Raw genomic sequence first — 26188 nt, 5'->3', positions numbered from 1 at the left:
GTTGTGAGACAAGTTCTATTCAAGTGATTTTTGGATTCTACGGGTCAGGCAGGGATTAGGTTTGGATCTGGCTAGAGAAACTGAACCCAAAAATGTATTCTATATTAACATCTAGTGAATGGATGATTATTTAAAAACCATCTGAATTTCAAAATTGATGTCTGAAACTTTAAACCTTTTAGAAATGACAAATGCAAAAACATGTTGAAAACATTGTTTTCATGCAGACAAGGCCTAAAAACCTTGGATTTGATGTCTACCGAACCTTTAACCTATTGCAAGTGGCATACTTCATAAAACATATAAGCAGGCCTGCAAAACTGGATCTAGTCCAGGGGCCCTATTTTTTTGGCTTGACCTTCAGATGATTTGCTTTAGGGGTCTCAACTGGAACATATTTCATTACAATAAATGTTTCATGACGCACACAGTGCTGTTCTGCACAGTTTCTTATTCAGGCCTTTCTGATCTAAAACCAATCAAGCTTTCATGTATCCCGGTGGGTGGAAAACACGTTTTTTTTTTTTTTTTTTTTTCCTTCACTTGTTTTTACCAGAATCCTGCCACCAACCAGTGTTTTCCCTGAGGATTTAAAACATCATTTAGCAAAAACCACAAATGTTTCAGTGTTTTATGAAAGTGTTTGTGTTTGAGAGCTTTTTTCTTACCTTGCAAAGGATTAAGATTGTCTGCATTTTTTGGTGTCTGTGAAATACTCTACATTCAACCAGACCCTCTTCACAACACACTGCATGATTCATGTACCTTTACTGTGCTTTAAACATGCTCTTCTGCACAATCTTTATTTTGAGGGTTTAAAAACTTGAACACCAGTACGTTTTTTACATGATTTGAAATGAACAAAGTTATGCTTTATTAGATTTAATATTTTACCAAACAGACATTCATGTATCCTCCTTGCTTTCCAGTGAAGTGTTTGCTCATTGTTTTTTTTATTTTCCTTCACTGGTGATCTTAAAAAGCTCACGAAATGCATTTATTGAATAAAATATAAAGTTATAAATTATAGAGTGCGTGTTGCAGGGGCGCCGTGTGATAAAATCGGTGTAGATTATTATTGGATTGTTTGGACAACAGAGATAAGCTCCCTGCCCTTAGCTTTGTAAGCACACTGAAGGGATTGGTCCGGAGCAAATCACTGTTTCCATATAGAACAGAAGAGCAAACAGAGGTTACTTGACTTTCATTTGCACACACTGTCCTACAGAGTCCGGCATGTCAGCTGAAGAGGTCAAATGTGTTAATATCCCTATAACTTTTTCATATTTTGTCAAGTTATAAACACAAACTTTTTTTCCTGTGATAGACCTAAACAAAATCATACACGCCAGTTCAGCCTCCAAAATTTGAATATCGTTAGTAAGCTCAATATTTCTTCGCTCCTTTCAGAAAGTGAAAATCATATATTATATAGATTCATTACACATGGAGTGAAATATTTCAAAATTTTGATAATTCATACAACTGGGTCATATTGTGTTGAGTGAAAGAAAACTGTAGTCGGAGAAGGTGCACCAGTAACAGGGAGAACCGCAGCCTTGAGAAGATTGTCAAGCAAAACCCATTCAAGAATTTAAGAGAGCTTCCCAAGGAGTGGAGTGAGGCTGCAATCAGCACACGGTAAGACACTTTGCAGAAGAAAATCCTACACATGACCTACAAATGTTGCAGTCATTGTGTCAAGCCACTTCAGAACCAGAGTCAACATCAGAAGCATCTTACCTGGCCTGAGAAAAGGAGCTGGACTGTTGCTCAGTGGTCCAATGTCCTGTTTTTAGATGAAAGTAAAGAATGCATTTTATTTGAAATCAAAGTCCTGGCGACTTGAGGACAAGTGAAGAGCCATGCAATCCACATTGCTTGAGTGAGAACTTTCCACAGTTGGTGATGATTTAGGGTGCTAGGTCATCTGCTGGTGTTGGTCCACTGTGTGTTCTGAAGTCCATACTCAAAAAAACCATGTACCAAGAACATTTAGTGCACTTTAAGCTTCCTTCTGCTGAAAAGCTTCAAGGAGATTTTCCAGCAGGACCTGGTACCAGCTCACTCTGCCAAAGGTACCAAAGGCTGGTTTAATGACAGTGTTGTTGCTGTGCTTGATTGGCCAGCAAACCCTCTGACCTGAACCCCATAGAGAATCAATAGAGTAATATTAAAAGGAAGATGAGAGGAACCAGAGCCAACAATGCAGATGACCTGAAGGACACTATCAAATCAACCTGGGCTTCCATTACAACTGAGCAAAACCACAGGCTGATCGCCTCCATGCCATGCCGCATTGATGCAGTAATTCATGCAAAATGAGCCCAATCAAGTGTTCAATGCATGCAAATGAACATACTTTTCAAAGGCCTGATTTTTTTTGTTTAAAATGTGTTTTTCACTGATTTTGAGTACTATTCTAATTTTCTGACACACTGAATTTTGGGTTTTCATTACCTGTAAGCCATAATCTTCAAAATGAAAATAAATTAAACCTTGAAATATTTTATTCTAATCCTCTGTATGTAATGAATCTAAGTAAGATATAGGTTTGACTTTCTAAAATGAGTGACAATAAATACAAAACTTTTTCAAGATAAATCAATTTTTCAAGCTGTGCCAGTTATTATGAAGTGGAAGAAAGAGGATACAAGGTTTTCAAGAAATCTGAAAAATGTGTTGTGTGCAATTCTGTTCAACCTGCCTGAGTCAATACTCGGATACGTTTAGCAGCAACTACGTGCTAACACATAAACATACTTTAATCAAAACCATTCCATTGTAAGCCTGACTGTACGTTTACGGTCATTGTCATCTGAGAAGGGGAACTTTCACTCCACCCCAGGTTGACAGCCATGTAGGTCTGCAGTTGTCCCATACTCTTCCCATTCTCAGATGATGGCTTGAACAAAGCTCTGTGAGATGTTAAAGCTTGGAGTAATGTATTTGAACAATTCTCTGCCTTAGACATCTCCACAACTTTATCCCTCGCTCGTCTAGAGCGATCCTTGGAGATCATGATGCTGTTTTTTCTGTAATGTTCTGAGGATAATTGGTGTCACTGGATTTTATTTTTATTTAGGTCTGTCTGAGTAAAGGGGGCTAAATACAGATGTATGGTATACTTTCCAGATTTCTGTTAGTAAAAAAAAAATGAAAATGATGTGTTATTTTTCTTTCATTTTGTCTGACATAAAACCCAAACACAAAACGTTTTTGTTGAAACATGACAAAATGTGAAAAAGTTCAAGGTGTATAAATACTTTGCAAGGCACTGTATATAGATAAATACCTATGGTTACGGCATCCAGCCTCGTTGAAATAGCACAAAGCAATCAATAATTAAATGGTCTGGTAGTGTGTCAGGGTCAAGAGTGGGGGTGGTGCCTCCACAAAATTACAAAGTTTATTAACAGTACTACAGTTTGCAGTATAGGGTATCCTTCATTTGACAGATACAGTACTTTTTTTGTTCCAGTTTATGTAAAAACTTAACCCTGTAATTTCTGTAGTGTTAGATATCATCCTACACTGTAGTTTCAATGAATAACATCCCTTAACATCTACTTAAGACCTTTCCTCATCCTGCTTCCGGCTTCGCGGGCTGAATGTTAATGATTATATAACTTTTCAAGTGTGACAGTAACTTCGTCCTGGATCTGTGTGCGTGCACAGTTTACCCAATGCTCCTGGCTTGGCTCAGCTCCTCTCTGTTACTGAAACACATCAAATATTCAGCAGGTTCTAGTGGAGCTTATTACTTACTCCCTGACACACAGTATTACTGCGGTCGCCTCATGGAAAATAACACCTAGTTTGCTACTACGATCACTCTTCAACCTTTCCTCGTCTTTTTTTCTCTATTTCTGTCCCTCTGAGCTGATTATTTTTTTTATGAGGAAATGATTAAATTTGAGAGAATCACTGCACTGTGATCTGCTGCAGCTGAAGGCATTGAAGAGATAATTTGTATGACTCAAATAAACCAGTACATCTATACTGTGTGATATCCTTACATATGTCCCTGCTGCATTTATCGGAGATCTGCATTTGGAAAGCTGGAAAGACAAACTGAAATTATACTAACAGTGACATCATAAAATTGTGTCCTCTGCACATCAGACTGACTGCTGCCTACAGCTCCAGTCTGTAGACAATAGCCTGGTACAAACTGCACTGACTCCATCTCCACTATGAGAGGAACATTAGCTAAATTAAGAAAGCAATACAGGCCATCTAAATGCTACTGTAGCCTCGATTATGTTTCTATACAGCGAATAACCTACTGCTTTTGAATCCTTTCTCTTAATGCAGGCAGTTACAGAGGATCTTAAAGGCGTACACACCCCTGTTAAAATACAAGTTGTTTGTGATGTAAAACATTGAGACCATGATAAATAATTTTAAACCTTTTTCCGCTTTTAATGTGGCACACATTCTGGTCAATTAAACTGTAAAAGCAACAAATCGATGGGGGGAAGATAAAGAATCTGCAGTCACCTGGTTGGATAAATGTGCACAACTTAAAAGTAACACCAGGGGAAAGCAGCCCTTGATTCAGCATTCAGTGCAGCTGAGTTCGCGCCTGCCATTAACTGTACTGAATCTGGTTGTCCCGAAAGAGCAGTCAGGAGTGGCATTAGGATTTTTTGTTACGTTATTTGCATCCTTGAAGTCATAGTTTGCAGAAACTCTTAAAAGTAAACAAAAGATCTTACAGTTCAAAGTGCATGTGATTTTTGGAGAATAAAATGAAAAGGAGACATAATGTATTTATATGATGTCATGTCAGTTTCCACGTCGCCTGGGTTAACGAGGTCAGGGTCTGGGATATTTACATGAGAAGTGGGCTGCTGGAACAAGACACACGTGGTTGAGGGCAGAGAATCTTTAACTCCTGGAATGCTACTTTACCAACAAGTTCAATGAAAGACCCAAAATGTTTTCTGCAATGCTTATTTCGTTGTACTGAGATTTTACCTGCATTTTCAGAGAAATGCTTTGAATTCATAATCTATGTATCTCTGACCTATGTATTCAAGCATGGAATGATTCCCTAAACTCAAGAAATGAACAAGTAATGTTTATACAAGGAACAGGCAACTTGTCAAACTACCAATTATAAACCTTTTGTACTTTAGATGCTTTATTACTGGCAACATGTCAAAAAGAAAACTATTTCCCTTTCTTCAGTTTAATCTATGTAAGATAAAGTTTGACAAATAAAAACAAACCCAGTATTTTAGCATCAGCAAAGTGATCCCCAAAGAGCTATTTGCATTTAATGAAATAACAAGTGACTTCAGGTTCTTGATGCACTTCAGGACCAATGGAAGCAAATGAACTCAGGCTTATTTACTTAATTGTACACTTAATTAATTCAAAAGTATTCCATTACACATTATGTCAACATGCATCTTATTAATTTCCCATGTAAGATCATTGTGGTGCATCTCAGTTTTTGTTACTTGTACCATGTTGTAGAGGTGACTGTCCCATTGAGCCTGAAGGAAGTGGGAGGATATATAGAGAAACAAGTTGCATATCTGTCAGGTAAGTTGTTTTGTATCATAGTTGCCTGCATTATATATATGATGGATGGATGGTGATGCTTATGTTTCTGATTTTCTCCAGGAGGGCGAGGGGAAGACTCCAGTGTCATCATCACCCTCCCAGAGTGCTCAGCGTTCAGTGACATTCCAGAGGACGCTTTAGCCAAAGTCTTTACCTACCTTACCCTTATCCCTCGGTGTGTCCTCCATCGTTTAGCCGCTCTTCCACTCTGACTCTCCCCTCCTGCACTGCACCAAAACCTTGTATTCTGAGCATAGCAGGCACTGCTGATCTGTAGCTAAGAGTCAAATGTCCCACAGATGCCCTTTTTTGTCATAACCTAAACTCTCCAGAGATTAGGGAAGACTGTAATGGAGCAAGTCGGGGGCTTATTATCTGCTTGAATGTTAAATGCAGAGTCAGTTTCATTTAGATGAAAAACATATATTTTAATGGAGATACATCAAACGTTATTATTCAGTTTTTTGTATCTATAAAACATACGGCCTCAAATTTGCAAAAAGTGAATAATAAGGATTCATATTTTTGTTGGCAGAACCAGACAACCTGGAGTTAAATTTATCATCATTTTAGACCGAAGACTGGATACATGGGCCTCTATCAAAGCCGCTCTTGCCAGGATAGCAGTAAGTTTGATCTTTTTTGTATTAAAGCAGTTTTAGATTGTTTGACATATGATACTTTTTAAGCACTGAAACGTTGCTGTACCATTAGACTGAGATGTTATTAAAGAGGGTTCCTAAACTTATGGAATTTGATCTAGGAATTTACAATTTCTGGTTAGTTATGAAAAAAGAAATTAGAGAATGGAGCATAATTTTATCAGCATACTATTCCTTGTCTCATTATGTAAGAGAAACCCTTCCCTTCTGTCAGTCTGTTCCACAACTGTAAAAAAATCTATATTCATTGTGAAGTTTTGGATTTTTAATTTCACTCTGTGTTAAGGAGTTGCTGTTCATTATACACAGCAATGTTTTTTTTAAAAAAATGTTTAAGAAATGAATCATTAATTTAATGGGGATCCTAATCATGCGGTGTATTCAGACTGTCCCATCAAATGCATGAGTAAGCAAAAAGTGTGTGATGACGCGGGAAGCTCAGGAGGGGAGAAAGGATGAGGAGGAAGAAATGTTGCAGAGATGCGCTGCCACCCTCTATCGCAGAGGCACAAGGCGGCAGCAGAGTTTCAGTTGTTGCCAGGCGATCGGAGGAAGGAGCCGTATATCTCTACCTTGGCACTGAATTCCCGCGGTCATCTGGGGGTATATGTAGTATTAGAGATGGCATCCGACACCATGACCGATTGCTTTTACCGCCGAAGAATGCCAAAGATCCGGAGGAGCCCGGTAATGAGCGCTTCCTGTATTTTGATTGTTGGTGTGAAGAGTTTGGGGTGAAGTTTTTTGAGCGGTGAATGCGGCAGGGGCGCAGACTGTAGCACTGCGGTGCAGAGGGAGCTTCTGCTTAGTCATGCAGCTGACTGTCTGCACGTCCTGCCTAAACCGATGACCTATAGATTACATTTTTATCTCCAAATAGGAGGACTGCGCCAGGCAGAAGAAGCTGCAACTGACGAAACAAAGATGATGCATTGCGTAATGGCAACACGTTAAAATGACGCTGCATGAGGTTTTCTTTATGCATGCAGAATTTAGCGTAAATTTACATTATGCTTACCTCATTCACCAGGTTCAGTATACTTTGCAGTAGGCTGGTACTGCTGTCTTCGTTGGACCTTTGCGCCTGAATCGGGCCAGGCAATGACCTCAAACAATCTAAAGCTAAAACGTACAAAATGATGTAAAAAGGTGGACATTGAACTTTAAATCCAGGGGGAAAGCAATTGCTTAAGCAACAGACCAGAATAAATTAAAAGCATATGTCATATGAGGCGACTGTGGCTCAGTGAGAAGAGTGGTTGTGGGTTCAATTCCAACTTTATCCTGTCACATGTCGATGTGCCCCTGGGCAAGGCACTTAACCTCAAATTGCCTACCGATCTGTGTATTGGTGTATGAATGTGTGCACCTTAGTGAGTGCATCTGGGTGAACGTGGCTCTATTGTAAAGCGCTTTGAATGGTCAGTATGACTGGAAAGGCGCTATAAGTTCAGTCCATTTACCGTTCATATTTACCCTTTGTTGTGGCGTGTGAACATCAACTTTTCATACACTGACTTTTTTTTTGTCCAACTGTTCCTTCTCAGTTGTTTTCGGGATTGAAGCCTAACACAATTATATTCTTCCATGTCTGAAACTGAGAAATTAGTCAAATAAAGCGTAAAAGGGAGTGAGTAGTGCATCTGAGACTGCAGATGAAAATAGTGATGAATATATCTACAAAACAATGAATTTGGTCATCAATGTATAGCACAATGGCCACTGAAGCAAAAGTAGTGATAACAAAGTCTCAAAATCTGTGTTCCTAATGTGAACAATTATATGGTGATTTGCCAAAAGAGGTCAAGTAAGTCTGAAATTAGTTAGTTTTCTCTTAGTATATTTGTACCTAAAATATGACTTCAAGCTAATGTGACATGTTATGGTTAGAAGAGAACTCTTAATACTGATATATATTCTGCAGCTGCAGGCAAACGCTCTTATTTTGTCTTGGTTCAAACACTAAAGAAAAAAAAAACGTGTTGCAGCTGCAGCCAATTGCAAGCAAGATAAACATCTGAACAGAGGAGGTTTTGATTTATTAAATAAAGTGATCCTTGGACCTCAGATATTTTGTACAAACAGTGGACACAAAAAAGTAAAACCCCACTGGTAAAACAACACATTTTCCTAGCAGAGAACCCTTATGCTCACAGAGAACACCTGCTGTGTTGACTCTGTTTGAGTTATGCAATCGCCAACACATAACTTGTGTTGTTCAAGTCCTTGATCTTTGGGCTGTTCCCTGCCCACTCCATCCTTTTGTGTTGCTTATAAGTAGCCACTCATTCATTTGACATATTCCTGTTAAAAAACATATATATATATATATATATATATATATATATATAAAATATAGTATAAATATTTTTCATTTTTAAAGCCACTTTTCCCTGCCCATCCAGAGAATTTGCCATGGTAGCGCTTGTCCTTTTTCAAATAAGTAGGACAACAAATATTAATTTGTGTCAGAAAAGTGTGTTTTAGACACACTTTTTAAACACAGTGTTTTAAAAATACTGATCTGCTTTAAAAAAACAAGAAAATGTCAAATATAATTATACTTGCTCTATGAAATAGTACCTATTTTCTCTCATCAAGGCCTCCTTTCCTGGGAACCTCCACCTGGTCTTGGTGCTCCGACCCACCAGCTTCTTCCATCGTACTGTAACAGATATTGGTTTCCGCTTCAGCCAGGATGACTTCATGCTCAAGATGCCAGTAAGGCAGCTAGTCTTCAGTTACCAAATTTGTCTCACTTCATGACAAGGTACACCTCATTATTGTTACAAACAGGAGCTCCATAACTTAAATGTTCTGTGGTAAATTAATTGGAGTTTTAACGTTTCTTTTTATCATAGTATAGCATCCTGTATTGGAGTTTTTTCTATGTTTCTGGTGTTCCTTGATAGTTTAAAGTGAGAAAAAAGTGTTTTATTTCATTGAACACACCAAATAGTTAATATTATCCATCATATTGAGGTAAATAGGCAATCGATCCATTGTTTTCTGACCAATACAATGTATTTTTTTTAATAACTGAAGAGTAAGAAGTCTTGTGAAAGCAGGCACAAAGTCTTTTTGTGAGCTCTCAGGTTTGTCTACATGTTTAGGTGGTGATGCTGAGTTCTGTCACAGACCTGCTGCGCTACATTGATGAAAACCAGCTAACATCAGAGTTTGGAGGCACTTTGGACTACTGTCACAGTGACTGGATTGTGTTACGGACGGTAAAAGAATTCAAAAACAAGCTAGAGTCCAAAATTAAATTGTGCCATTCTTTAAATCTGTGTTCATTTTAGTCTTTATCAGTAACATCAGTTCCATAAAGTTACCGCATGGATTTTTGCATAAAAAACCTTCAGTGCATTCAATGTTTTTATCTGTTTTTCACTATAGGCAATTGAAAGTTTTGCTGTGACTGTAAAAGACATTGCTCAAATGCTACAAGGCTTTGGCACTGAACTGGCAGAGGCAGAGCTACCAGATGAGGGGAAAGTTATTGAGCAACTCCTTGAAACTCACACTGAAAAGTACAAGAAGCTCAAGGTACGTTTTGCTTTATGCAAGATGTATTTACTTACATTCCCAAGTTTGACCTTGAACTACATTTTTTTTAATGAAAACTGCTCTCTGGAAGGATGCAATAAGGTCAGTTTCAAAGGAGGGTCGCCATCTTCTGTCCAACCTAGAAACAACTGGGAAGGATGATGACTCACAGTGGGATGTGAAGCTGGACTGGGAGACAGTAGAGAGGTAAATGATAACTTTAATGTGCTCTGTATTCCTAAAATATATTTATTCAATACACCTCTACTACAATGGACTGACAGTTCCTCTTTTAGGCTTCTTGCACAGCTCAGAGACATGGAGTCGGCCTTTGACGGCTTCTTCGAGAAGCATCATCTGAAACTCCATCAGTACCTTCAGCTGCTCAGATATGAGCAAAGCTTTCAGGAGGTAAATTGGGTACAGACTTTTCAGTGGTAGGTTAGGGATCTATTTTTTTGTATATTTCCCAGAAATCTTTCCTTCTATTTAGGACACTTCTAGAGGGAAATCTGAATGAATTCTTAAGGCTGACATTTGATGAAACACAACACTTCAACACTTCAAAGCCTAAGCAATGACTGAGAATAAGCTGCAAAATCTTTTCTTTTTAAACATTTGGCACTAAAACATTTCTTATTCTCTGAAGCATACCAAACAAATAAAGACAAACTTATATCTTAAACAGCTGACTCTTATCTATTAACTTAGGTCTTGCATTGCAAAGCAAAAATTGGCCAAAGGGCTTAAAAACAGAAATAAAAATATATTTTCCTGAATCAGCCTTTTCTAAAGCATTAAGTAGTAATAGTAAAAGACATGTGCCTTTATATACATGTTAAAACTAGGGCTAATCTCCCTTTAATGTTTGCAAATGTGATGTCTCTTTTTGTTTAGATCGAATTATGTCTTGGGCGTCTGATGCATCAAGAGGGAGAACTATCCATAAATATGAGCACTCTGGCTCAAACAGAGCAGGCTCTCAAAAGGCTTGACAGCCTGGAGTCTAATGGACAGGTCAGTATTTCTCCAGTTACAATGTCAAAGTCTGATCTCCAGCTTCTCACTACATATTTGCATTTAATGTGCTGGATTTTTAGTAAATATATATAGAAAACTTTTTATTTTTTATCTTAACATTTCAAAGCAGCATAATCTAAACATAATCTAAATTCAGGATTTATTCATGAACATTTATAAGTACCAACCACAGTGGAGATGGCATGATGTGATGTTCAGTTTAGTTTCCCACCACACATGGTGTTTTGCTTTGTGAAATCCTCAAAGTTGGCATTTGGTTGGACTACATTTTACTCAGGGGCATCAGAGTAAAGGGGTTTAAATACAAATGCGTGCCACACTCTTCAGATTAAATTCCTGATACATTAAAGTTTGTGGTTTTGATGTGAAAAGGTTTTGGACAGATTAGGGGGTGTTAAGAATTTTCCAAGGCACTAAAACTGCATATATATCTTTTTTTTTTATAGCTTTTAAGTGGTAATTAATGAATGCATTTTGTGCAACAAAACAATTTTTTGTTTTCTTATCCCTCAGGAAGTGATGTCTCGAGCCCAGATCATCATCCTTCACGGACACCAGCTATCAGCAGGTCACCACTATGCCATGGCGCTCATTATGCAGCGCTGCAATGAGCTTCGGCACCACTGTGACACTCTCTCTGCTGCTCTTAAGTCTAAGCACTATTTTCTGATGCAAACACACCAGCTATTGCTTTGTCTCGGGCAGGTAAAAAAAAAAAAAGTCATTCAGTTTTCTTTTTAAAGACATAGAAACATTGAACAGTATCTTTGTGCTTTCTGCCTCCAGGCTCAGACTTGGTGTGATGATGGAGCATATTTGTTGGCAAACCAACTAGTAGACAAGTCCCAGTCCAAGGAGGGTGCTCAGGCAGCTTTAAGGGAAATTGAAAAGTTCCTGGAGGAGGCGCCGTCTATATTGAGCTTAGGTCATGATGTTCTGGCTGTTGAGTATGAGGCTGTCATCACACCTCAGCTACAGGTTAGCTGCCAGTCATTATCTGAAGAGCTTAATCACCATTTTATCCTCTTCATCCTTGCTTTTTTTGCTTTTTTCTGTCTCCGTGTTAGACTCAAATTGGGAAAGTGTTTGAAAAGCATTTAGCAGTACAGCAGATGATCCAGAACCGACAAGCTTGTTTGAGGAAGCTGGCTGACAAACATGTGCGACCAATCCAGCTGGTGGCCCCCAGGCCTGAGAACCAACCTCGCACTAAATCACCGCTCTTCTCCCCAAAGCACGGTATGTCATGAAAACAAATCAGAATACGTTTTATATGAAAACGCACACAAACATATAAAGCTGGTCCTCGTTGGCAGGTAACCAGACTGTACCGTGGATACTACTGCTGTTAACCTCCCCCTGTGTTTCTTTAGGTTCGATATTGTATCTTATCCAACTCCTTTCATAGTGACAGCAGTCTGTCTCTCACTTGTATGTTTCCTTTAGGCACCATGGTTAAGTTATCACATCACAGTGCCCCACCTGAATAGCCTTGGGGGTTTGCATCACCACCCCTACCATGAGCTAGAAAAAGGACACGACATGATACAATCAGTCAGTCCAAAATGTAACCTGGACACCATTATTTCTTCCAAGAACATCTTCAGATCTGTTCCTACAATATAAAACACTGTTTAAACACATTTTCTGCATAGAAAATTGTTTCATTTTTAACTACTGAACAATCAGCAAGGGAATCAGTTTGAGTCTGCTGTGTTTACACTTATTGTAGTATAAACTAAGCGTAGGATTTTAAATTAGTCCTCCTCTCAGTCTGACTCCACAGAGTATATGGAAACAAACTGTTATTTTCTGTAATACCACACAGTTATTTAACTAATGAGTTGATATTGTGGATTTCACAGGTGATGGCCTGAAGTTCACATTTGACATTTCTCTTCCTGGGAAGAAATCATCCAGGAAAAGTCCAAACCCCAGAAAAGTGAGTAACATAAAACCTTGTTTGTTCCTTGATTTTTACTCCTGTTCAGAACTGCTAAACTGTTTATTATCCTGTCGTGTTCTCAGCTGCAAGTTAAATCTAATGATTTATACTTGATGACATTTCACTTAAAGGGATTGTTCAGGAGTTTGGAAGTAAGTTTCTGTTAAAGGTGTAAGCGGTTAATATCTTACCTGTATAGATGAAATCGCTTGTCACCGTCTTTTAGTAACAACATAGATTAGATGACCAGGAAGGGCCTGAACTGAGGTAGACTTTTACTGCCTTATGACAACTTCAAGCTCAAAAATGTCCCAGCAGTTATGAACCTTTAAATAGTCATCACATTTGCATTGGGTGGTTATTAAGAGAATCCGATGAGCGGAAAGTAAGAGAAAAAAGTACAAATAAGACAGGGTAAAAATCAAAACAATTATTTTCCCGTTAAATGGCTAATTTCTATTTTATTTTTTTTTACTTTTTATGCTTTACTTTTTACGAGGTGGTTACTCTGATCAGAGGAGCTGTACATGTTCCTTTCAAAGTAGGTGGTTTACACAGGAAGATCACTGCACGCTGTCTCCAGTCTGCATTTCCTGTCTAAATAATCATCGACCTCTCAATTGAAAACGTCTTAATGCAAATGTGACAATAGTTTAAAGGTTTGGGTAACAAAGCAAAAATCCTGAACTTTCCCTTTATTATCTATCCGTAGATTCAGTACTGACCTTTTTCTGGTGTTTTCAGATAGAGGTGATTCATGACTACCAGGAGGGCCGGAGCTGTGTGTCATACAGTCTGGATGGAGACGACAGCCCAGATTTCCTGAAGCGGTGAGGAGGAGAAATCCATCCATCCATCTGTCTGTCCTCAGTACTGCTTTTGATGTTGTTTACTCTGTGATTCTCTTTGCTCTGTGCTAATGATGCCCTCTGGCGGTCCCTTCATACGTCTGTCTGCGTTTGTTTGTGTTTTAGTCATGTGATGAGGGAACTTATAGAGACTGAGAGAATCTATGTGGAGGAGCTGCTGTCGGTGCTGCTGGTAGGAATTTATTCTCAGAGGCTCATTGATGTTACCTCATAGTATTTGTTTTTGTGACCTACTATATCTGTTTTCTTAATGTACTTTGCTGCTGTGAAAAATGCAGGGTTACAGGGCTGAAATGGACAGCCCAGCTCTGTCGAGGCTTGTGCCACCGATACTACGCAGTAAGAGAGATATTCTCTTTGGAAACATGCCTGAGATCTACAACTTTCACAGCAGGTGAGTTTTATTCACGAGTCCCAAAACAGGGACACTGGATGTTGTTCTAAAGTCACAGTCTTGCTTGATGGATGGTGATGGAGAAGATGGAGGAATATTTGCATAATGTTGCATTACAAAATGATTCAGAAAGATGTTAGGATCTTACTGCACATTTCCTAAAACATCATATTATAATTAGGGTTTCAATAAATAAAAAGTGAAAAGATGATACAAATGGTCACCGATGACGTCTAATCAGATTAAATTGTTCTTTAAAATAATAAAGGTTCTTATGATCCATGACTTGGATGGAGAGAAAACTAAAATGGCTTTATAACTTCCCCTATCATTCCTAAGTTGTCTATTTATGTTAGTTCCAGTGCAGAAAAAAACATAAACATTTCCTGAACTATTCATATTCATTTTGTTTGAGAGACTTACCTTCACCATATTTTTGTTTAGGGCTTCTATTAGTTACAATTATGAAACTAAGATTAAAATGATTTTCTGAACTAGTTGTTAACCTCTGTATGTCTATCACCATAGCCAAGATAATTTAACATAATAAAAGATATGAAAAATGATGAACAAATAGAAAATCTGTTTCAAATTGTTGCTTCAGTTGCTTTCTCAAAGTTAATATTCTGTCGAATGTTTGTTAAATCACTTATTTGTTAAACTGAAAAATTATATAATACTTAATGCATAAAACAAAACAATAGGAGCAAAAACAATAAAAATTAGGTAGGTTCCCACAAAGGTTAATTTAAAAGCAAAATTAAAACACAAAAAAATTAGAGCAAACTAGATGTTGGAAAGTCTTTCTTTCTTTCTTTCTTTCTTTCTTTCTTTCTCTCTACCTGTAAACCTGAAAGGATAAGCTAGTATATAAACGATTAATGGATTTATTCTTATATTTATTTTTGTTGTAAACTGTAGTATTATCTAATAGTATTATCTAAATTTGACTTCTGAGAACTTGCCACTAGTGGAAGTTAAGCTTACAACAGCATAATTGTTCACTATAATCTGAATTGCTGTGTTTTGAAGTCTGTTGCCCCAAATATACAAATAAATATTGTTGGAGCCTTAGAAATGTCTTCCTTGACGAAAATCTCACGTTGAAGATTGATATTTGTTTTCATCTGCTCTTGTTCACACTTCAAGATAATTTGAATATCTAAAATTCATTTAGATATTTATGACTGCTATGGTTTTACTGGAGATATGTACATTGTAGGTATTATTATTATTAAGAATGAATGTGTTGCTTTTTCTAATTTAGAGTTTTCCTTCAAGACCTCGAAGGATGTCTGGAGGCTCCTGAAGCTCTCGGCGCTTGTTTTCTCCAGCGGGTGAGATTATAAATATTTAAAACAAAAAATTATTTCATCTTTGTGTTAATTTTGTTCCTATTTTTTTAAAACATAAAATTTTTCTCAATCTTCAGAAAGAAAGTTTCCAGATGTATGAAATGTACTGTCAGAATAAGCCACGTTCTGAAGCACTTTGGAGACAATTCTCAGATTGTGCCTTTTTTCAAGTATGTTTTTCAGCTATTTTACTCTTTTTAACTGTCTAGCTGTTGTATGAAAAAGCTTAAAATATTTTAAAAGAATTTTTAGTATTCGAGTAAAAGTTGCACAGTGTCTTTATACAATTAATTAAAATAAATGTGATTTATTTAACATGTTAAAATTGGAGATGAGTTGCTGACATGCATCACATGTGGTGATTATGTTTATCTTTCAAATGAAGGAGTGTCAAAAGAAGCTGGATCACAAACTGGGCCTGGATTCCTACCTGCTGAAACCGGTCCAGCGCCTCACCAAATACCAGCTGCTACTCAAGGTTGGATTTAAATATATTAGTTTTAATATTTTAAACTGAGAATATAAACATTGGAAAATGTTTATATTCTCAGGAGCTGCTCAAGTACAGTCCAGATTGTGAGGCCACCTCTGAGCTGAAGGGGGCGCTAACAGCCATGCTGGATCTGCTGAAATCAGTCAACGACTCCATGCATCAGATTGCCATTACAGGATATGAGGTTAAAACATATTTCTCTTTTAGGTTAAAACATTATTTTTTTTCCTCTGCCTTACTCCCTACACTGTATGTAATTCTTAATAAATGTGAGCCGGATATATTTAAAAAGCCTGAAATTGTTCCCTCTTCACTTACAGGGGGAAATCTGTGAACTGGGCCGTGTGCTGATGCAGGGCTCTTTTAGTGTGTGGATTAGCCACAAAAGAGGTCCCACACGCATGAAGGAGCTGGCTCGCTTCAAACCAATGCAGAGACACTTCTTTCTGTATGAGAGAGCTCTGCTTTTGTGTAAGCGTAGAGAGGATCATGGAGACGGTAGCGACAAGACGCCCTCCTACAGCTTCAAGCACTGTCTCAAGGTGGGTCTCTGTACTGAAGATTATTGGATTGAAGTGTTTAGCTATGATTCACCAGTCTTGGGCAAGGAGATGATGGCAGAGCTTTCACTTGTTCCTCTCAAACATGATGATCAGACGACTATGTAAAGAGACAACTATGTAAAAAAAACTGAACTGAATTTAGAGTGACATTTTTGCCTGTTACTCCCCTACACAATAGCTCAAGCACAGTCAGATTGTATGGAGAACAAATATGTCTCTGCTTCACACCTGAATAGAATAATTCAATCATTAGCAGGACTTCAGCCATTTAATTCAGGTGTGTTGGACCAGGGACACATCTAAAAGTTGCAGGACCCCGGCCCTTGAGGACTGGGGTTTGACATACCTGAGAAGGGTTGGTGTGTGGAGGGGTGATATGTGTGTATCTTTATTTGAGACAAACAAAATTCCACTTTTAGGCCAAAAACTCCTATTTTGATCTCATCAGACCAGAGCACCTTCTTTCATGTTTGCTGTGTCCCATACCTGACTAGCAACAACCTTTATTTGGGACTTGTTATGGCCTATTATGTTCTACTCTTCCATAAAGACAAATAATAGCTGCCCTGCCAGCAGATTATTTTACCTAATTTGTGGAACATTGCAGCTCCTCCAGAGTTCCAATGGGCCTCTTGGTTGCTTTGCGTTATTAAGGTACATCTGAAAGCAATTAGTTGCACTGGATTTTATTTAGGTGGAGCAAAGTAAAGGGTCTGAATAAAAAAACATGAGCTATATTACAGACATAGGTCTGAATACATGGTAATTGAATAATAAGCTAACACTTATTGCAGCCCAGGCAGTTATTTGCAAAATACATATTGGGCGAAGTGATGTTGCCATAATGATAAATTTACTTACTTACTAAATACAGGGCATACTGGTATAAAACCTGTTAAGTGTTTTGTTTTAGATGTGTTAAGCTGTTTTAGACATGGCTTAATACATATGCATGCCACACTTTTAAGATTTTATTTCTAAAAGAACTTGAAATCCATAGGTTCTTTTATTAATGACCCATTATTAATTATCAAAATATTCTTATTAATATTAATACTGGACTGGTGACCTGTCCAGGGTGTACCCTGCCTCTCGCCCATAGACTGCTGGAGATAGGCACCAGCTTCCCCGCGACCCACTATGGAATAAGTGGTAGAAAATGACTGACTGACTGACTATTATTATTTATATAATAATAATGATATAATAATATAATTTTTCACTACTTTGTATTGGTCTGTCTCATAAAATCTCCAAAAATAAATTTATTTCCCTTCATCAATAACATAATGATGAGGGGAAATTGTTTATAGATGACACAGATTGAAGTGGTGTCTGTGCTGATATCCTTTAACGTTGAGCCACCCTCCTGGCCAAGGAACATCATGTCTTCCTGTGACAATTTCTTTTATATGCTGGTGTACAGAGTGTCACATCTGGTGTATTTTCACCAACCGCAGCTCCTTGATTTATTATTGAGGATGTGGGAAGGATGCTGTCACGCAGCGGCGGTGTAACTTAAAGGGTAACTGTCTCTGGGTTGAAATGGAACAGATGTGCTATATGATGTAATTCTTAGGCACTGTTTGTGTTGCTCGTCATAAAATCCTGCGTTTTTGTTTCTGGGCAGATGACTGCTGTGGGGATCACAGAGAATGTCAAGGGGGATGTAAAGAAGTTTGAGATCTGGTATAGTGGGAGGGAGGAGGTTTATGTGGTTCAGGTAAGAGGTTTGTGCACATTAAATTATTGATGTTTAGGCAATATCTACATTTTAATGACCAATATGTTAGTAAATAATAAGAATAGATAAATAATCAGGGGGTATTTTCTTCTGAAAATGTAACTGATTTTAACTTGGACTGTGTGTTTTGTCTCTCAGGCTCCCACAGTGGAAGTAAAGATGGCCTGGCTCAATGAACTCCGTCGAATTTTGACCAACCAACAGAAGCTGCTTAGAGGTTTGTCATCATCCTGTTATATTAAAATCTAGACAAACAGCTTAAAAACACGCTTCTCTTGAAGTTTTGAACTGTACATTGATTCAATCATCTATTGGGTAATCTCTGAGTTTGCTTTCCCTAAAGGGAAGTCAGTTGTCTATTTCACAAAACAGTTCCACCTTATTGCTGAAAGGATGAGCCTCTGGCTGTTCATAAAACACCAGGTGATGTGGCGGTGCCCTCTGTAAATGCGAGAGTTCATAGAGGAAACTGGTATTGCATAACCAAAGGAGGCATGGATCAACATCAACATTCTGTACGGCGTTACGCATTCATTTCCTGTCTTGTGCCTCTGTCTCTACCTGTCTTGGTGACTTAGAGCAGGAGTTAATAGTGGTGCTGCGACTTCAACGCCCGCACAAATTGTACCGGGACCATCATCACAATGAATTGTGTCAAATGCACTGAAGAAGTCAAAGAGCATGCTCCTCACAGTGCTGCTGGCTTTGCCCAGATGACAGTGGGTTTGTTGAAGAAGTTGTATGATGGCATCTTCAACTCCAAGTCCACAGCGATAAGCAAACTGCAAAGGGTCCTGATATGTGCTTGTTTTCTTACTTGGGTGGGCCAGCAAGAGTCTCTCTAGGACCTTTATGATGTAGGATGTCATGGCAACAGGTCTAATGTCATGAGGACTGATTGAAGACTTGGTTGAAGACAAACTTGTAGAAGCAGAAAGGTCCATGGCCGGGAAGGAAGATAAAAGATTTGAGGTGAGACAGGAAAGCTGTGGGCCTAAGGAGGGTCAGATGTCTGTTTGGCCGGGGACAGGAGAGGAGGATGCTGAGCTTGTTCCTGAACTGAACCTATTAAAGAATGTGTTCAGTTCATTGGCGCCATCCAAACTTTCATCTTTCTGATCCTCCTTCTTCTTAAAGCCTGTGATCTTCTTCATCCCTGTCCACACATCTCTGATATTGTTTTGCTGGACCTTGCTCTCCAGCTTTTTCATGTACACCTCCTTGCTGTCTGTTATCTTGACTTTAAGTTGCTGTTGTATACTCCTCAAAATGTCCCTGTCTCCCTCTCTGAAGGCTCTTTTTTTCTAAACAGTTCCTTCAGGTCACTGGTGATCCAGAGCTTTTCAAAAGATTTAATGATTAATTTGTTTGATCTTTCATTTAACAGCCTTAAGTACAACAGGGCTTTTAATGTCTTCAGTGACCAACTTATTTTGTTCAGACAATACAAAAAAGACCTATTTGTTGCACACGGAAGAAAAAGTCTGTGCTAGGTTCATCTTATCACTGTCCCTTTAAGTCCACCATTTTAATTGTGTAGGATCTAAGGACAGTAATTGTTACATTTTTACTGAAAATTGTGCTGTGCTTCTAAAATACAAGAGCCATTCAATAGGGCACATTTGCAGTATCATTTTCTTCTTTACGCCATGTGACATGTTTTAAGCAAGACATGTCTGGACTGCAGGTATGTCAGTTATCTCTGCAGGTATGGCACCCACTCCGCATCTAAGTGGCCACACTATTCTTCAAAAACACCTAAACACCTCCATTAGATACCAATGCATCAGACACCATATGCAAAACCTCTTGGACTGCTGCAAAAAAACGGCATCACAGAAACATACTTTTTTACTTAATGATGACAATGCAGATGGTTTATGCACTGTCTCACACAAACCTAGTGACCACTGTGTTTCTGTCCATCTGACATGAGTTCAATCAGTCAAATTTATTTATAAAGCACTTTGTTGCTATCCAACTGGGGCTCAAAGTTCTTTAAATGTTGGGAGTGCTTAGACAAGAAAAAATAAAAGTGAAAAAGAGATGATAGAATGCATATCAATATAATTTAAAGGAAAAAAGAGATATACAAGATACAAAAATGGTATCAAAAATGTATCAAAATTATAGAAAATATATAAAAACAAAAAAAGATATTGGCTGGATGGACACATCCAGGTAGGTGACAGATAAAGCATTAACCACAACATAATAACTACGTGTCAAATGCTAGTCTAAACAGATGTGTTTATCCTGTGATTTAAAAACTCCCAGCTCCATGATGGATCGTGGCTCTGTTGGTTAAGAGTTCCAGAGCTAAGGAGCAAAAACTGCTAACGACAGATCCCCCATTTTTTATACCTTGTCCTTGTAGAGTTATATGCTCAGATGAGCGCAAAGTCTTGACATGATGGCGAACAGTTAAAAGCTCAGGTAAGTAACCTGGAGCAATGACATTATTGGTCTTGAAAACAAAAAACAGGACCTTATTGTCTATCCTGAGACATACTGGACGCCAGTGGAGAGAAGACAATGTTCATTCTGCTGTTTTTGGAGAAATTCATACAGTACCTTGCAAAGTTTTCATACGCCATGGACTTTTCCACACTTTGTACCGTTGCAACCACACTTTGATGAAATTCGAAATAATCCACAATATTTAATTTTTTTATGAATACAAATCTGAAAAGTGTGCATTCTGCACCCTCTGATTCATTTTTTTAAATTCAGATTGTATGAAGAACTGCTGTGAACACCAATTTTCTAGTCCTGCTTCAGATTTATAATTGGAATTAGTTCTGGACTTTTTCTGGGCCAAATAAACGCATGAATATGCTTTGATCTAAACCACTATGTTTAGGGTCTTTGTCCTGCTGGAGGTTAAACCTCAGTACCAGTGCTTTGCAGTCATTTGGGTAGAGTTTTTGGGAAGATTAAACTTTTGGTGGATGCTACTTTTACTTTTATTTTGAAGGTTTTGCTGAAATCAAAGTCTGAATCTGTTTTTATTTTTAAATATAATAACGTTGGTCTATAAAGATTAATTTCCTTTGTACATGCACATGTTTAGGAAAGGTTCAAAATACATTCAATTACAGCTTCAATGTTTCTGTTGAATTATAGAACAAATTTCTTTCTTTCCAGAAATAGCATCTTTGAAGTCTTTTTTTAGAAACCGCTGCCTCTCTCTGCATGCCTCCTCACATCACCCTCCTCCTCTTCTTCTCATAGATGAAGCATATCAACATGGCCCAGCGGCTGAGCACATGCAGCTTTCTCCATCACCCAATGAGAGGTCAGTACCTTTGTTTGATTAGAAGCTGTTAGACAGGAGCATGAATGTGGGTTGTAGAAGCATAAAAATATACACACTGAGACATGTGCAAACACACAAGCCAGGGCATTTGATTTGCCATATGAAATCTAAGTTTTAGTGAACGTGATTTTTTATTTTTTTTTACTTGTTACCCTGGTGGGTTTGTGTGTGGCGATGTGGGAGAAGAGTCAAAGGCCTGTCTCTCTTCATGTTCACTGCTGTTTAGCTGCCTATCCCCAATCCTCCAAATCCCACACCTGCAGGGGCATGCGGCCATCCAGAGGGGTCCCCAGGGGCTGTCTGCCGGGGCTGGACTTTGTCTCTCTGTCAGCTGGCGTGTTTGTGTGCCTGCGGTCCCGGAGCCCCCATCCTCGGAGCCCCCGGCAACGGCCCCGGCCGCGCCTCAGCTGCTCTCAGCGCCGCTGACCTGGCGTAGCGCTCATTGGTAAATTCTGCCTGGCTCGCCTCATCTTGGCATGAGGACAGGAAACCCTTTGCGGCTGTGCTTTTGCACTACTGATCCTTAGCTGCTCCCCCTTATTTTCTCATAGTTTCCATTGTGTTTATAAATCATTCCAATATGCGACATCTGTGTCTTGGCTTTGTAGCATTGTATCAAAAAGCTAATTATTTCTACATTTCAGAACGGGTGTTTTGCATGTTATGCGAAAGTTAAATAAGACTTTTAGTTTAATTCCATATATATATTTTTTCATTTATTTTAAGATTGGAGCTTCCCAAATTTTGGCAGAGACATTATTCTTGAAGATCCATCATTTATGAACCAAGTAATAAATAAAGAAAATTACAAGTTCCTTCAATTTGGGTTCGAATAAATTGAGACCAGTTCATAGCTGGAACTCTTGAACCCTCTGGGATCACTATGTTGAAGACATTTTGCTTCCTGCATTGTTTTGGGAGGCTCCCAAACGGCTGAGTGGACTCTGTGTACACTGGTTGGCTCATATTTGGTTGTGGCTGTGTGAGAAACACAAAGACAGAGCTGTTACTGACATTTATCTGGGGTCAGTTTTACTTTATAACACAGATTTATAAAGCTAACCCTAGGTAGAGGACAACGTTTATCCTGAGCCTGACTGTAATGTAGAGCTCCTGGTGTTTTTGTTTGTTGTTTTAATAGCAAACAGCAGAGGGCGTCAGTGAGCTCAGAGGACACTGAGTCAGGGAGGAGCAGTCCAGAGCCCCAGCCTCACTCTCCTAAGAACCAGCCCAACCGTCGCAGTGAGTTAAATGACGTTTTCAGAACTTTTGTGTTTTCTAATCAAGTAGATACTTAGTAACAAAATTATTAAAATAAATTTTAGGGGAACTAATGCAAAACATACTTGCTTTGCACACTGCTGCAGCGCTAATTTACTCTACTGTCATAAACTAATTTAGATATTTGACTTTTCACCCTCAGCAGTTCAGGTGTACTTTGACCTGAGGAACCAGGTACATCGAGGACTTTGGGGCAAAAAGCTACTGAGATTAGCTTTTGATTCTACATTCTTTTTAATTTCCCAGTAAGTGACTATGGGGTCGTTTTAATGTTAACATAATTACTAAGTATCTACATGGTGCTTGTTGTGGTGTACTGCAAAGACAAGTCTTAATCAGAACCTTTAACAGAATGTCTGGGTTTCCAGGTTGGCCAGGAGCTCATCAGTCAGTAGACATCTGCGAGGGTCTAGAGGAGTGGTCTGAAGATCAGGACGCCTTCCTCCCATCTGAGATAGAGGGGAAAAAAATTGTCAAACTGGTAAGAAAATAATAAACTTGCAAAGGTATTCATTGCCCTAAACATTTTGACATATTGGGATTTTATGTAATGGACCACTACAACAAAAAGTAAAGAAATATGCATGGTCTTCAAACGCTTTTATGAACAACATTTTCTAAATATGTGACAAGAATTTGAACTCGCCCCCCCTGCTTTTGTAGAAGCACGTATTACTGCAATGTACGGTTTGTCTCTACAAGGTTTGAACATCTAGATTTTCCCATTCTTCGTTGCAAGATTGCTTAAACTTATTCAGATTGGAAGCCAAGTCTTGCCACAGCTTGTCAGTACGATTTAGGCGTGGACTTTGACTAGGCTATTCTAACACATCAACATGCTTTGATCTAAACTATTTTTCTGTAGAACCGGTTTGTATGTCTTAGGTTGTGTCCTGCTAGAAGGTGAACTTACACCCCAGCCTCAATTCCATTGGAGAGTCTAAAAAGTTAAATTCCAGCAATCCTCTGTATTACGCTCCATCCATCTTCCCACCAACTAAGACGAACTTCCCTGCCTTTATTGAGGAAAAGCATCCCCACACCATGATGCGTGAACAACTGTGTTTTACCATATGGTGTTCAGGTGTAATGTGCATTAGTTTTTCCCTAAACAAAATGTTTTTAAGTAGGCCAAAAACTTTCATTTTGGACTCATTCCTCAACAGCACCTACTTCCACATGTTTTCTATATTCACTAAATAACTTGTGACTACAAGCTGAAATTGTTATAGCTTTCTTTTCACAATAGCTTTCATGTAGCCATTCTTACAAAAATGCTAGATTTGTGAGTGCACAACTAATAGTTGCACTGTTGACAGTGCCACTTGAGCTGTCTGTCAGTGCAGCTCCTCCCGCTACCCTGTGCCTCTTGAATCCTTTCCTGATTAATACTCCAGTAATCCAACCTCTCAGTTTGAGTGAATCGGCAGGCTTTGATTTATTAGCGGTTGTGAAACACACTTTGAATTGTTGGATAATGAATTAAGCAGTGATGTGTGACATGGTCAACATGTGTGATATTGTTTTATATCATAGCTAAACTTCTCCACGACTTTATCTCTGACCTGTCTGCTGTGTTCACTAATCTTCACAGTTTTGTTTGCTCACTAATGTTCTCTAGCAAACATCTGAGGCTTTTTCGGATCAGCTTAATGTATAAATTACACATAGCTGGACTTTTTAACTATTTAGGTGATTGGTTGCAACTGGTTGCACTGGATTTTATTTTGGACTATCGGAGCAAAGGGGGATAGATACAAACTAATTTCACCCTGTCAGATTTTTGTCTACAAATTCAAAAGCATGTGTAACTTTCCTTCTGCTTCACAGTTCTGCACTGCTTCGTGTTGGTCTGTCCTATAAAATCCTAATAAAATAGAATGATGTTTTTGGCTGTAATGTGACAAAATGTAGATAAAGTTCAAAGGGTATCAATGCTTTTGGATGGCACTGTAAAAAGCTCCCTGCTTGTTTTTGACATCACTGAATATTAGATATGGTTATTTTCTTGTTAAGGACAATGCCATATCATTGGCTCTGGCAATAGATCGTTACACAAACATCCTTATTTATGAGTGGTAATGTTTTCAGAAAGTCTTTTAGTTTAGTTTTTCATCAAAACAAAACAGATTCTTCTACCACTACAATATATCTTTGGAAAAAAATACACTTGATGAGATGGGGGAGTGGTGGCCTAGTGGTTAGAACAGGAGATTTGTGTTCCAGAGGGGCCAGGTTCGTACAGATTGCCACTCTGGGTCCCTGAGCAAGACCCTTAGCCCCAGAATGCTCCCCACAATGGCAGCCCACTGCTCCCTATAAGGGATGGGTTAAATGCACAGGACAAATTTCGTTGTAATGTACAATGAATCAATAAAGATGATTATTATTATTCAGTCAGTCATTTTCTACCGCTTATTCCATAGTGGGTCGTGGGGGAGCTGGTGCCTATCTCCAGCAGTCTATGGGCAGGAGGCAGGGTAACCCCTGGACAGGTCGCCAGTCCATCGCAGGGCAACACACAAACAACCATGCACACATTCATTCATACACCTAAGGGCAATTTAGAGAGACCAATTAACCTAACAGGCATGTCTTTGGACTGTGGGAGGAAGCTGGAGTACCCGGTCAGAACCCACACATGCATGGGGAGAACATGCAAACTCCATGCAGAAAGACCCCTGGCCAGGAATCGAACCCAGGACCTTCATGCTGCAAGGCAACAGTGCTACCAACTGCGCCACCGTGCAGCCCTATTATTATTATTATTATTATGTACAATTATTTTTCATTTTTCAACTTTTTATAAAAAAGCTGGTGTTGTATGATATGCTAGAACTATTACACCACCTTGCTTTTGACTTCTGGTCCTCATCTAGCTGACTGGGATACGTTCTAGTGTCATACACGAGTCTTAATAGGTCTAAAATAGGCTTACACATGTCTGTTTTTTGGTTATGTCCTTTATTCACATAAATGTATAAATGTTGTTATTCACACTGCTAGCATATTGCCTTTCTTGGCTGCCGATGTTTTGGTAATTTCGGTTGACTCTGCTTTCGTCATGATTTTCTAAATGTTTTTGTATTGTTTATACTGCTGTATAGAGGGCCAAAAGTGACAAAATTAAATTAATAAATATATCATGAAATGAATAAATGAATGTACAATTTATTTATTTAGTACGTCATTAAATAATTAAATATACAATTAAATTATGAAATTAACAATTAAATAATTATTTAAATTTAATTTTAAAAAGGAAATTGTTCTTGATCTGCCCTGCTTGGTTAAATAAAGGTTAAATAAATACAAAAACAGCACCCTGCTTCTCTAAAACCTCTAGAGATTTTAGTGTTTAATGCATCTGCATGTTTTTTGAAGGAACAAGCATTT

The 26188-nt window shown here is 38.4% G+C and overlaps 1 protein-coding gene across 10 annotated transcripts in view; it reads left to right on the top strand.

Annotated features, from left to right (window-relative positions):
• mcf2a (MCF.2 cell line derived transforming sequence a) overlaps positions 1-26188 on the top strand; it is a 32537-nt gene that overhangs the window by 2001 nt on the left and 4348 nt on the right. The window contains exons 2-29 of one of the 10 annotated variants that reach the window (XR_007036495.1): positions 5488-5556; positions 5638-5752; positions 6113-6203; positions 8841-8960; positions 9353-9469; positions 9639-9788; positions 9880-9995; positions 10073-10199; positions 10686-10805; positions 11343-11534; positions 11616-11807; positions 11897-12068; positions 12695-12771; positions 13519-13604; positions 13749-13815; positions 13922-14037; positions 15305-15374; positions 15470-15562; positions 15778-15870; positions 15944-16069; positions 16206-16427; positions 18079-18171; positions 18331-18409; positions 21427-21490; positions 21738-21956; positions 22653-22753; positions 22938-23037; positions 23161-23273. Coding sequence is in view for 6 of the 10 variants with exons in the window: in XM_047354523.1 (XP_047210479.1) it covers positions 5488-5556; positions 5638-5752; positions 6113-6203; positions 8841-8960; positions 9353-9469; positions 9639-9788; positions 9880-9995; positions 10073-10199; positions 10686-10805; positions 11343-11534; positions 11616-11807; positions 11897-12068; positions 12695-12771; positions 13519-13604; positions 13749-13815; positions 13922-14037; positions 15305-15374; positions 15470-15562; positions 15778-15870; positions 15944-16069; positions 16206-16427; positions 18079-18171; positions 18331-18409; positions 21427-21490; positions 21738-21956; positions 22653-22753; positions 23161-23273 (3200 nt within the window). In the remaining 4 variants the exon portion in view is untranslated. Of the gene's footprint in view, positions 1-5487; positions 5557-5637; positions 5753-6112; positions 6204-6728; positions 6927-8840; positions 9010-9352; positions 9470-9638; positions 9789-9879; positions 9996-10072; positions 10200-10685; positions 10806-11342; positions 11535-11615; positions 11808-11896; positions 12069-12694; positions 12772-13518; positions 13605-13748; positions 13816-13921; positions 14038-15304; positions 15375-15469; positions 15563-15777; positions 15871-15943; positions 16070-16205; positions 16428-18078; positions 18172-18330; positions 18410-21426; positions 21491-21737; positions 21957-22652; positions 22754-22934; positions 23038-23160; positions 23274-26188 lie in introns of those variants that run through there. The other 9 variants (XR_007036494.1, XR_007036496.1, XR_007036497.1 and 6 more) reach the window with 9 other exon arrangements.

This window comes from Girardinichthys multiradiatus, chromosome 23, assembly GCF_021462225.1.
Source record: "Girardinichthys multiradiatus isolate DD_20200921_A chromosome 23, DD_fGirMul_XY1, whole genome shotgun sequence".
Taxonomy (NCBI): Eukaryota; Metazoa; Chordata; class Actinopteri; order Cyprinodontiformes; family Goodeidae; genus Girardinichthys; species Girardinichthys multiradiatus.
Note: the sequence above shows the minus strand (reverse complement) of the source record. Positions and strands in the feature narration are given on the sequence as shown.